Raw genomic sequence first — 14203 nt, forward strand, 5'->3', positions numbered from 1 at the left:
TTACACAAAAATTTATGAACATCATGCATGGCCAATTTCTACATAATGGCAGAAGAGTATGATAATGAATATCATCGCCCCAGGAGCCCACAAAGCTGCCCCCCCCCCAGTTTTCTGTGTCCTTATTTACTAGTGTGAAGATGGCAAAGGGTGAACTTGATACTTGGGTGGCGAGACCCCCAGGGTCTTTTGTATCTTTTTACTTGTTTCAACATGGAATTTTACTTTCTTTGGGCAACAGGCAGGCACTAGTGTCGTACAATGATGTATACATCTCTGTATTACAATCAAGAGGAATGCATTAACTGATTTGGCTAAGTTCTCATTGACTAGTCATATACAACTGTGTGGTTCCAAGTTGATCTCATTTGAAAGTTTAGTTCTGCATTTTTATTTCCAAACAATCTGACCCAACCCAACTTTGCTTGAATTGCAGTCATACAAATGCTGTAGAATAGTAGGCCACTAGTAGAAAAACTTCAATGATTGAAACTGTTATCTTATATGATGACAATATTCTCTAATTGTTACAACTCACTTTAATATCTTTCAAATTAATGTAACATGGTTGCTACAAGAGATTAGTACTGTCTGTGCTGCTGCCTTTTATACAAACAGTGAATGGTAAATCTTGTTCCATTGCACAAGTAAAGACCATACAATATTTGTTTTATAAATACAACACCTCAAATGTCAACAGATGTGGTCCACACAGATTCTTGAATTAAGCACAGAAATGGCAAACATTTTCTGTGAAAGGTAAATGAGTAGCTTCCCCAGTTGGCCGTGTACATTTGTACGTACACAAAACCGATCAGTCGAAGAAAAATGGGAGACTAAAGTAAGCGCGCTTATAATTGTCAAGTGCGCGCAGCAAGTGTTTGTTTATTGTGACATCAGAGCCATACAATGGAACAAAAACTTCCAGTCAATCGTGAGTTTAACACAGGAGTCAATGGAAACTGGCGACATCAGCCATGCGCCAGCCATTTTTGCTCAAAGAAAATAGCACAGCTGACAGTCACAGCGTGCGATTTTATCTGAATACGGTACTTTTAAGTGAATGTCACGTGATGGGTAAATGGACCAATTGGATAGCTACATTCTTTTGAGGTGTTGTATGAAATTCCATATCTGATATTCTCACTGCTATCAATCACATCACCAGTTTTTATTACGATTTCTGGGCCCCGTTTTATCAAAAGATAGAATTGATTTTAAGTCAAGATAATCTATGATTAACCTCTCAAATCAACTCTAAGTCCGTTAATCAATGATTAACTTCCAAATCAACTTCAAGTCTGTTTTCTCAAGAGACCCAAAGTTGAAATCAACTTTAACTTCATCCCAAATCAACTTTAAGTTTTCACAACCGCTCCAAATCCATGATAACTTTATAGTTGATAAAAAAATCAACTTTAAGTAGAGATAGTCTAGGTAGACTCAATTGTAGGGCAATTTACAGAAGAAAGATGAGTGTCACATTTTCCTCGTCTAGCTTGGATCTTGTTGCAAATGTTTGTCTGTTAACTGCTCACATTTAGTTATGATTCTTTCATCTAGTTATGGTCTCTTCCTTGCATGAAATTCACGATCGGCATGCATTGCTTACGCGACTGCTGCACGCAAAACACCTAGACAGCAGTCTCAATCCCACCCTGCGTGCCTGGCGCCTTAGCCTGCCTGCCCATCAAGCCACGTCGCCAGCAAGGGCAAGTAAACCGAGGGCTGTAAACTGCGTCTGTGTGCAGTTCATATCGTGCCAAAGAATATGCGAAGAAACCAGTGATTTCTGGCGTGTGTAGGCTTACGTAGAGCTAGTTCGTCAATAGATACTATAAGATAGTTTAGTAGGCCTATACAGAAAGTAAAGACTTAATTCTATAGCACTGAGTACAACAGTTATCTATCTAACCAGTTAGAACTCTAGTCCTAAGTAACGTTACAGCGGGTTGTTTGTACTTACCGTAACCATAACACTGTAGACTAGTGCGTCTACTAGGTCTAGAATTTCGACATGTAGACTCGCGATCTATTCTTTACAAAGCCAATCCTACACATAACACACAAGACTTGAAACAATGCATACACAACCTTCACCTTGGACAGTCCCCACTGCAGAAATCCTCTGTGTCAGATTATCCATGTCAATGAATACTAACATTAGATCTAAGATCCTATGAAGTGTGCAGGATCTTCACGGTACGCGTGTACTCGATTTTCGTTGAGCTCGAGATGTGCTAGATCTATCGACGTACTTTCGTCAATACAAGGCGAAACGGCGTATTTTGTGGTTCTGTTGCGAACATACTTCTAATTCAACGGCTGTAGCACTAACTACACTTCCGTGGCCGTGGCAAACAATTATGTACATTGCTTTATGTATTGTATTGTTTTTGAGCACCGGAAACCAGCCTCATCCTGTGTTTTTGTTTTGACTAAATCAATAATTAAGTCGTGATCAGCTATAACCATAATCAACTATAAGTCTCTTCCTAAAACGGAAACTTAAAGTTGATCAAAGTTATAATTGATTTCACAATCGATGCTAACTTTATCTTGATAAAACGGGGCCCTGCTGTGTTAAGTCATTTTTGTTGCATTTTTTTTCCAAATAAAGTGGGACAATTTCTACATTATAGATTGCTCTATCTCCCTCTCAGTTTTTTTTTAGAAAAGGACTTAAGATTTGGCACATGTGACCACTATAGAGTTTAGATGTGCAAAACACATCTTTTGTCAATGTTGAACAATGCATTGCCATGGTAATAGCATTTTATTTATGAAAATCAAACAGAATTATTGTTGGGTTAGCTCCATCATTTTTTTTTAGCATCTGACTTGAGATCTGGCACACGTGTCCAGTATGATTTTTAAATGAGCAAAGTACTTCTCTCTTCAATGTTAAACAATCCATTGCCATGGAAACAGCATGTTTATTCAATAAAATGCATACAAAAATATTGTGGGTGGAGCTAACTCCCTCAGGGCCCCGTCTTATAAAGCCTTCAAATCAATCACAAGTCCCCAAATCAATCACAACTTGCATTGGAGCACACACAAAACTTGTGATTGATTTCTATCACAAGTCTTTATAAGACAGGCCCCAGGTTTAGGTAGGGGTATTAATCTTTCAATGATAGTTCTTAACAATATCAGAATCTAGATCAAACTTAAAAATATTGACAGTTAATGTTATCAAATCTTAAATTGCATTTCAGAGAGGGAAAAACAAATAGATTATAGAGCTTCTTGATATTATACAAGCATCACACTGTCTTGAAATTGAGCAGAGATGGACATACCATAAAGGAAATTTTAAAATTCTGCTCTGATTGTATGAAATTCCTGTCATTTGTGAGGGCATCTTGAGCCATCGTATGACGCAGGTGGAGTTTCTCAGCCTCCGGCAGCAACTTTGTGAGCGGCAGCAAAATCTTGGGCAAGTAAAAAGGAGCCTGAAGATCTTGCTGATGTACATTTTACAATAGAGATTCATATCTTTGTGTAGCTTTGTACTGTGGTGTAGATGCCATCGTGTGACATTGTTTGGGCATTGTATTGCTTTGGCTCTTGATTGGCTTCTGACAAAGTTCAGGTCAGGACTAACTGCAAAATTGAAAATTCCATATTCGTATGGCCATCTTCAGTCAATCTCTGGACAGTGTGTTGTCTGCATTGCTGGATGCATGGCTAGCCATCTCTTGCTTAGTGCTTGAACACTTGCCAAGTGTGCAAACTCTTGAGCGACAAGTGCGCAATAGCATGTTAACAGTGTCTATTCAACTTACTGTATTTCCCGCTATCTGACTGGCAAAATCCCCCTGACTTTTATCAGCGGGCATTTTTGTGGCCCGCAATTTTGACTGCTTGTCAAGCAATAAGATTTAAAAATTACATTGCTCAGATGTCTGATGTGTTTGATAGTACAGTGTACCATTATACAAATAATGCACAGGTGAGAGGGCATCAGTGGACATGCAGCCCACTCAAAGATGCTGTATTTACGATGGTGTAACGTGCACAAGGCGCAGCGGAGTGCATGTTGCACAACATTGTGGATCCCCGAGAGTGAGCTGCATCTCTGCTTACATCCCAAACTTAAACCTGTACATTCTTTGTATTATAAAATGGTAAATACCACTCGGCTACTTATCAGAACTTGCTTTTGAAAAAGCCAAGATGTCCGAAGAAATGTTCCAAACACACTGGGTACCGGTACTGAACATGAAAACTTGTTAAAGTAAATAGGTGACCAAGTGTGTGCTTGTAAGTGCGCATTGCTAAAGTATTCAATGTGATGTCATTGAGCATGATTATGGCAAGCCACAGTCATGCATGTATCTCTGAGCGGTCATTAGTAATCAGTCAAAGGTTAAAACTAATGACTGTTAGGCAAAATTAGTCATTTGATTAGGATCCATATAATCATTTTATAATACAACATTACAAATTGGGGGAAAAAACTCTTTGGGTATTTAGTAATCACAAGGCAAATAATCTGACTGTGTCACTCAAACCATATTAAAGCTGTACTAGGCACAAAATAAAACAGTATCTATGAAGTCATACACATATAGGACTCTCCTCAGTAGTCAAAACTTTCAAGTTGGGACAATTTTCTGCCCCTGTGATCATTCTGAAAGGGGAATGCAGTGTACTCCTGTTATAAGAAAGTCCTTTGGACTGACAAGTTTTCTTTCATTTAAATATCAAAATTTTGTTATGACCGAACCAATACAGAATATGACGAAAACATGCTAACCGTGCTTACTGGTATATTGTGTCATTTATTGATACTCATCATATGCTGTTATCTTATTAATTTTGCTTGAATTGTACTTTTAAGAGAGAGCAGAAAGTTGTCTGTACTTTTATGCATGCAATGTAGTATGAAAATACATGTAGGCCTATGAAAAGTGATGGTTTAGGATTCAGTAACAGTTTATTATTAGAAAGGTTCATTAACTGGAAAATGAAAAAGATTTGTTATTCCAAAGGTTTAGTCTGAAAACAGTACAGTGGACTCCCGTTACAACGAAGTCCTAGGGACTGACAGTTTCTTTTGTTATATCAAAATTTTGTTAAAACCGCACTCATAATCAATAAAAAACATAGACCCAATAATATTTTGTTGTAACCAGAATTTCGTTATAACCATGTTCGTTATAACGGGAGTGCGCTGTATAAGGTTTGTTAGTACACTCAGCTTTTTTTTTTCTTACCGTAATGTCTTCTTCTTTTTCTGATTAACAAACTAAAGGTCATTTTCTGAGCAATGAACCTTCGGAATAACAAAAATTCTTATCATATTGAGATTAATGAACTTTATTTCATTTTGGAACGAACAAACATCTAGGTACATTGTATGTACATTCATGGAATTTGTGTGTTTCGCAATAATGAACCTCATTTCATTTCGGATTAACATGATACATGTACACATAAGAATGCAAGTTCTCCTCAGAAACAGTGCATGACACAGTCAGCCAGTAATAAACACACTGAAATATGAAGCATTTGCCCATGCAGATATGCTCTGTAAATGATTGGTCTGCTATGTAACTTCATAAGCGATCTGCAGTTACAGAGTACATTCTGTTGTTTTTCTTTATCAATAGCATTTGGAAATGACTTTGTTATAATGAGAATTTTGTTATAATGGTGTTCATTGTAAGCCAATTTTGCAACAAAGACTTCAATGATTATCATTTTGGGACCTGAATTTTTACTTCATTGTAACAAACTTTTGTTATAACCATATTCGTTTTAATGGGTGTGCACTGTATAAGAGCTAATATTTGCCAGCATCTTCGGTATATGGCAGTGGAGTTAGTGCACATGTAACCAGATTTGATGATGTGCATGGTGTTTACCATACAATGTATTTTGTTCTGTAGGATCTTGAAGGAGCCAGCAACTTCACCTTTTGAAAATGTTATCAGTCAGTGCACATGCACTTTCAAACACTTTCCTTTTGTGTTGCTGACATGTTGTACTGTATCTGTAGTACATTTTGCAGTGTTTTATTTGAAGAACTTTAGAAATCAAGTGATAGACTGTACAAGTACACAAAATGTACAACTCATGTTAATTATTGCCTTCCATAACATAAATGCCCTGGGACATGTATATCATCACTATGATGGAAAATAACTAACGTTTCTACAGAAAAGGAGTAATACATATTTGTCATTTCAACACTGTGGTTCATGATTTTGAATTCAACTGCTCACATATAGTGTAATCGTCTTACGAATCAAAATCTATGGCAGAGTACAGTGTGTTTCAATTTTACAAAAATTGTGGACCAAGCACTTCTCATGTATGTTGTAGATGTGACATGTATTTGTAAATCTGTTACACAGGTTTGTGACACTTATCATCATCTTAAATCCATGCACATGATGAGTTCATTTCATTCTGAAAACAATTTTTTTCTATAACTTGCTTGATGTCCATTGTAAAACATGTACAATGCATCTCTCTGTTCTGATTTTTTTTCACCTGCCATTTGTTATGCCTTACTAGTCACTTTTTCAAATGTGTGCTCCCATCTAAATGCCTATAAAGCTGTACTTGTACTTGTGTGAAATAACTAGTTAATAATCATCATACAATCTACCAAAATAAAGCAAACATGCATGAATAAAGGTGTATTATATACAGTGGACTCCCGTTATAACAAAGCCCTTGGGACTGGCATTTTTTTTTTTTTAAATATCCACATTTTGTTATCATCAAACAAATGAACAATAAAAAACATAGAGTGGATAACGTTGCCGCCTGCATTTTTACTTTGTTGTAACCAGAATTTCATAACAGGCATGATATTCTGTAGATTTAAATCTGATTTCAGATTTATTTTTTTTTCTCAAGTCTATACACATTTTGCTTTTTCCATGTATCGAAATCACCTAAAAAATTTTTATTTCCGATTTTTTCAACAAACCTCACTATCATCCCTGTTATAACCATGTTTGTTATAACGGGAGTGCACTGTAGTGTATACTGTACTTACTTTGAGTGAGTGAAGTATGAGGTAATGAAGTCCAAAGAAATATATGACAGATTATGATACAAAATCAGTGTGTCCTTGTGTTATTTATGCATGTATATCTGCAGTCTATTCTGCATAAGTCTATGGCATGTACATACATTTGTATGTCAAATAATTGGATTTGTTGGAAAAAAAAAAAAGAGTGTCAATTTATGCATAGCCTTATGTGCGTTAGATTCCTGAGAATGTCGCTTCTGTCAATGCATTTTCTTCAGCCCAGTCAGGATCGAGTTGTGCAGAATTAACTTTGTACTGTGGTATTTCAATCTAAACTTCTTTTGAAGCACATCCAGACTCTTTCTCTGTATCCATCTACACATATATCTCTGTATGTGCATTCCTCAAAAAAGTTTGGAAATTTTGAGTTTGGTCGATTATTGCTCTTCTATCTTGGCGATACTCAGTAATTGACAAATCCACAAAAAAAAAAGAAGCTTGTTCAATCATCTGTAAAATTGATATACCCTACTCCTTAGGTGCAGTGCTTAATATGTAGGATAAGGTCAAAAAAAATGAGTTAAATTGAATTTGGAGCTGACAGCCTTTATTGCAGCATGAAATTTCTGGAAATTGCCGCTGGCATTCAGTGCATGTAGTGTAGACAAGAACTTTCTCATGCACTTTAATTTGGTGAATTGTGGCTCTCGTGACATGTGAAATTAAAATACACATGAACATTTCTGGTGTTACAGTAATATCACAGAATCTTCACCACTAACCTAACAAGGTCATCAACAAATTAAGTCAATAGTAGCAGGGGCTTAATTTGCATGACTTTTCATCTAAGTTATTGTCTCATAAGGGATCTTTAATTACATCAATGTTTATTATTATACCCCCGCCAAACGAAGTTTGAAGGGGGTATATAGGAATCAGCGGACGGTCGGGCGGTCGGTCAGGCGGTCGGGCGGTCGGGCGGTCGGTCGGTCCGTTGCAAATCTTGCGTCGCGAACTACTTCCTCAGTTTTCAACCGATTCCCATAAAACTTGGCACAGATGTGTGCCTTGGGTTGTAGATGTGCAAGACATATTTTTTGACAGTACCCAAAAGTACGTTGCCATGGTAACGGCATATTATGGGCAAAAATGGGTACAAATCTTGCGTCGCGAACTCCTCCCACAGTTTTTGATCAATTTTTATGAAATTAGGTACAGATGTTCATCTGCATATGTTAATGTGCAAGACACATATTTCCGCAGTGGCAAAAAGTGCGTTGCCATGGTAACGGCATGTGTTATTGGTAAAATATAGGGCAAAATGCTTCATGGCAAAACTGCTTCATCAGTGTTCTTCCAATTCTCATGGAATTCATATTGAATGTTTGTCTTAGGATATAGGTCAGCATGACACATTTCTTGACAGTGACAAAAAGTATGTTGCCATGGTAACAGCTCACATATTATGAGCCAAAATGATAGAAAATTTTGTGTTGCAAACTACTTCCTCAGTTTTTGCCCAATTTCCATGAAACTTGGTACAGATGTGTGCCTTTGGTTGTAGATGTGCAAGACGCATTTTTCGACAGTACCCGAAAGTACGTTGCCATGGTAACGGCATATTAATGGCAGAAGATCAAGGAAAGATTTTGCGGATTTAACTACTTCCTCAGTTTTTTGACCAAAGCTTATGAAATGTTGTTTTGACCAAAGCTTATGAAATGTTGTTTGGCGGGGGTATAACCAGTCGCTGTAGCGACATTTCTAGTTGATTTTGATGACAATGTTCTAGCAGAGATATTCACAGCAGCCACGAAGGCGGGCCTGCTTGCGTGGAGTAGTCATTGCTGCCTTCTGTGCTGTTTGTAGTGTTTGGAGATGGGCAGCATGGAGGCAATTTCTCAGTCTGATAAGATGCTCTTGTACAATTGTACCTCCTCACAGCACTTCATTGGATACTCTGTACCATTTGTCTGTGATCCTGCAGAGCATGCAGTCTGATGTAATGGACTTACTGTTCTGTTGTGGTTTGTACAGGCAACTGCCATTATAATGAAGTCTTCTGGACTGGCACTTTCTGTCATTAATTTTGTCATATGGGAACAAAGAAAGTGTACAAAATTATTTGATAATTTGGGGCCCTGAATTTTAGTTCGTTGCAGCCAAAATTTCATTATAACCGTGTTCGTTATAATAGGAGTGCACTGTATTCAGACGTGTGCTGTTGGGTTGGTCCTTGACAGCTTCTGTTGCTTTGAATTTGTTTTCATCATTCTGTAATGGTCCCACAGCTTACTCTTTGCCACATCTTTTTAAAACATCCCATTGCATGGGCCTTTTGAACATAGCTCACACATGGTATGATGAACAGCCAAATACAAAATGAGCTCTCAACCTCGCCTGATATGGCAGCACTACAGGCCTATGCTTGACATTCTCTTAAAATTGCCATTCATAGCTTACCACATGAGAATGAAAAACACAACTACATACAAAAGAACATGTTCTGTATTGCCTCTTCATGATCACTGGTGTGTTCATTTTGTAACTTTCAATTTAGACCTTATCCCATACATGTATTTTGAAATACATGTACATTGTACATTTGTACTGCCCTATCTCCAATAGTGTAATAATAAGAAGGGTATAATTTCAAAGAGAATCAGATAACCTTTCTGATAGTACCTAGCATGCATTGATTATAAGGGAAGGGATAAGGGTGACGGAATCATTGATCAAACTTAGATTTCCAAATTTTTATGGCAATAGGATATGTGATATACATGTACATGTATATACATTGTAGATATTTACCGATGTCCCCAAGAAAAATTACAACGGGACCCTCCACAATGATAACTTTAAAAATAGTGAATCAATCTGAATACAATTTCAGGGTATGAAACTATAACTCATAGCCCACATCTTACAGGAAACCCCATCTGATTTGCTTCGGTGGTCAAAGAGAAATGAGGAGTTTTGTAGAACATGTCAGGAATCCCTTCCCTCCAAGTTCTGTCCATTGTGTTAACACATTTTGCAGCTCCAAGAGCATCCATGTGCCAAACGTGGTAAGAATCAGACCCATGACATAACTTACAACAATCCACGTTTCTCTGTGACCACTTGACCAAATTGAATGGGGTTTTCTGCAAAATATAGCTAAGATGTTATATTTTATGACCCTGAAGTAGCATTTAGACAGTTTGATCATATTGGTAGTTATCAACACGAAACTCTGATTGCAAATTTTATTGGGACATATTGTATATACACACACACACACACACACATATATATATATATATATACATAGTAATCAAAATATGAAAGTTCTGTGTCGGTGCGTAATAAATAGATATCAAGAGTAAAAACAGACGTACAAAAACACCGCAGGAGCCAAAAAATTGGACTGACATTTCCGTCAAAGACCTTTATCAAAGTAAGTCTGAACATAGAGAAATAGATGCAAGAAACCAAGAAGACACATAAGTTGCCAAGATACAAATAATAATAGCAAAAAGCTAGCTGGACACATGATATATGCACTAACGAGTGACGCCACAAAAGAAAGAAAGAATTGATGGGTACTGTTAAAACAATAAAGTGCAAATTTTATTATGACGCAAGAAAAACTGGGCGTGTAATAAAGTAAGCGCATGACGCAATAAAGGAAAGTGTGCCTTTAAAAAAGAATTTTTTGGGGGGACATATTGTATACACACACACACACGCACATATACATATATGTATATATATATATATATATATGAATAACAGCAATAGATAGTTTCTGCTCGGAGTCATAAGAAAGTATAGATTCACAACAGTAGGTCAATATAAACTCCGTTGAAGACGTAAATTTGACGAATTTTCGCCCATAGGGCTTTGTCAAGTCAATACATTTGACACTTTATTTTGAAGCAGATCAAAATAAAAGATGCGTCGTCACTGTGATGGTAGCGCGTCCATAACAAGATGCGCACAAACACAAAAAGCGCACAAGGGCGCACATAGACAAATAGCGCACAAGGTAGGACGTCACAAAGAAAACTAGGAAGGTAAGGAAAATACAAGAAGCGTACAAAATAGGACGTCACAAAGAACAAGGAGAAAGCACGTCACAAAGCAAGGAGGTAGAAAATTGCAGATGAGAGAGAGAGAAAGAGAGAGAGGGAGGATTATTCCCTAACGGAGAAAGAACGGAAAGAAACATTCAGTCCATTGGGGTGAAGGCAGCCGAGGCGATAGATTAGTTGCTCTTCTCGTAGTTTGCGGATTTCGTCTGGGCCATTATGACAGGTCGTCATTACACCGATCTTCAGGTGGTTAATGGTGTGCCCGGGCCGGTTGAAGTGCTGGGCCACTGGAAGTCCCGGTGTATTGAGCCTTACTGATCGGAGGTGTTCGGTTGCGCGGTCTGCTAGTCTCCGTTTCGTCTCACCTATGTAGATCTTGTGGCAGGCTGTACAAGTGATCGCGTAGACCACATTCTCAACGGTACAGGTGAACCGATCGCGAACAACCCAGGTGTATTTAGGACCTTTGATGTGTGCTGCCCTATCCACATGGCTACATGTGTTGCACCTTCTCCTTCCACAGGGATGGGTACCGCATTCCAAATCTGCTTCTGACTGTGCCTGGACCTTCAACCCCGTGTGGACCAACAGATCCCGTAGACTCCGGTCCTTCTTGTATGCTATGAGAGGAGGCTCTTTGAAGATTTCCTTGGTGGATGCATCTTCCTGTAAGATGTGTGTGTTGTCCATAATGGTAGAAACGAGCTTTTGCGTTGATGGGTGATATGTCAACACTAGTGGTACTCTGTCGCTGTTACGTTGTCTCCTCGGTTCCAGGGCTTCTTGCCGGCTCAAGTTAGACACTTTTCTTGTCGCCTTCTTGACAACCTGTTCAGGGTAGCCACGCCGTTCAAAGAAACCGGCCATTTCATGCGATTTCTGTTGGAAGTCTTCATCATCACTGCAGAGACGACGGAGTCTAGTGAGTTGGGAGAACGGTATTGAGCGTTTGCAGCTGGGTGGGTGAGATGATGAGTAGTTCAGATAGCAATGCGCATCAGTAGGCTTGTAGTGTACGCTTGTCTTTATTCGATCTCCTTCTAGGCTGAGTTCAATGTCCAGGAATGCGATCGAGTCAGCGGAAATTTCATGTGTGAATTTCAGTGAGTTACCAGATCGTTAAAGACACAGTTACGGATCTTATCAGGAGTAACGCTCTCCCATCATCGGCATCGAACCTTTGTCAAAAGTCCCCTCGCGTTCCAACCTTCTACCTTCTTCCTAAAATCCACAAAGAGGGAAACCCCGGCAGACCAATAGTTTCTACCATAGGATGCCCGACGGAGCTGATAAGCCAATACCTAGATGGCATACTCTCCCCTCTTGTTGCACAGCTGGATACATACGTGAAGGACTCTTCGGACGCCCTCCGTATCTTTGAAACTCTGAAGCTCTCAGCACAAGGCCCCCAATATCTGTTTACCATGGATGTTTCTTCTCTCTACACTAATATCCCTCAGAAGGAGGGCCTACAGGCAATACAGCATTTCTTGCAGAAGTTCCCGTCTCCTGACCGGCCAGATGACACCACCATCCTGCGTCTTGCGGAGCTAGTGCTGGGACTTTCCACCTTCCAGTTCAATGGAAATTTCTACCATCAGAAGAAGGGAGTTGCCATGGGAACTAAAATGGGCCCTTCGTACGCCTGCCTTTTCATAGGCTTCATCGAGGAGCAAATTATAAGGAGTTTCCAAGGCCCCAAACCGCTGCTTCTAAAGAGGTACATCGACGACTACGTCGGAGTTGCATCCTGCTCCCTCGAACACCTGAATGAGCTGATCAACCACTTCAACAACTTCCATAACTCACTGAAATTCACACATGAAATTTCCGCTGACTCGATCACATTCCTGGACATTGAACTCAGCCTAGAAGGAGATCGAATAAAGACAAGCGTACACTACAAGCCTACTGATGCGCATTGCTATCTGAACTACTCATCATCTCACCCACCCAGCTGCAAACGCTCAATACCGTTCTCCCAACTCACTAGACTCCGTCGTCTCTGCAGTGATGATGAAGACTTCCAACAGAAATCGCATGAAATGGCCGGTTTCTTTGAACGGCGTGGCTACCCTGAACAGGTTGTCAAGAAGGCGACAAGAAAAGTGTCTAACTTGAGCCGGCAAGAAGCCCTGGAACCGAGGAGACAACGTAACAGCGACAGAGTACCACTAGTGTTGACATATCACCCATCAACGCAAAAGCTCGTTTCTACCATTATGGACAACACACACATCTTACAGGAAGATGCATCCACCAAGGAAATCTTCAAAGAGCCTCCTCTCATAGCATACAAGAAGGACCGGAGTCTACGGGATCTGTTGGTCCACACGGGGTTGAAGGTCCAGGCACAGTCAGAAGCAGATTTGGAATGCGGTACCCATCCCTGTGGAAGGAGAAGGTGCAACACATGTAGCCATGTGGATAGGGCAGCACACATCAAAGGTCCTAAATACACCTGGGTTGTTCGCGATCGGTTCACCTGTACCGTTGAGAATGTGGTCTACGCGATCACTTGTACAGCCTGCCACAAGATCTACATAGGTGAGACGAAACGGAGACTAGCAGACCGCGCAACCGAACACCTCCGATCAGTAAGGCTCAATACACCGGGACTTCCAGTGGCCCAGCACTTCAACCGGCCCGGGCACACCATTAACCACCTGAAGATCGGTGTAATGACGACCTGTCATAATGGCCCAGACGAAATCCGCAAACTACGAGAAGAGCAACTAATCTATCGCCTCGGCTGCCTTCACCCCAATGGACTGAATGTTTCTTTCCGTTCTTTCTCCGTTAGGGAATAATCCTCCCTCTCTCTCTTTCTCTCTCTCTCTCATCTGCAATTTTCTACCTCCTTGCTTTGTGACGTGCTTTCTCCTTGTTCTTTGTGACGTCCTATTTTGTACGCTTCTTTTCCTTACCTTCCTAGTTTTCTTTGTGACGTCCTACCTTGTGCGCTATTTGTCTATGTGCGCCCTTGTGCGCTTTTTGTGTTTGTGCGCATCTTGTTATGGACGCGCTACCATCACAGTGACGACGCATCTTTTATTTTGATCTGCTTCAAAATAAAGTGTCAAATGTATTGACTTGACAAAGCCCTATGGGCGAAAATTCGTCAAAT

At 39.7% G+C, this 14203-nt stretch overlaps 1 protein-coding gene across 1 annotated transcript; it reads left to right on the forward strand.

Annotated features, from left to right (window-relative positions):
- Nucleotides 1–12500: 12500 nt before the first annotated feature.
- On the forward strand, nucleotides 12501–13886 carry LOC139744905 (uncharacterized). Its single transcript, XM_071655318.1, has one exon. It carries the CDS (start codon nucleotides 12501–12503, stop codon nucleotides 13884–13886), a length of 1386 nt encoding a protein of 461 aa, XP_071511419.1.
- The last annotated feature ends 317 nt before the right edge of the window (nucleotides 13887–14203 follow it).

The sequence above is a fragment of the Diadema antillarum genome, unplaced genomic scaffold, assembly GCF_040938485.1.
Source record: "Diadema antillarum isolate AM-2024a unplaced genomic scaffold, OU_Dant_1.0 seq00001218_RagTag, whole genome shotgun sequence".
NCBI lineage: Eukaryota > Metazoa > Echinodermata > Echinoidea > Diadematoida > Diadematidae > Diadema > Diadema antillarum.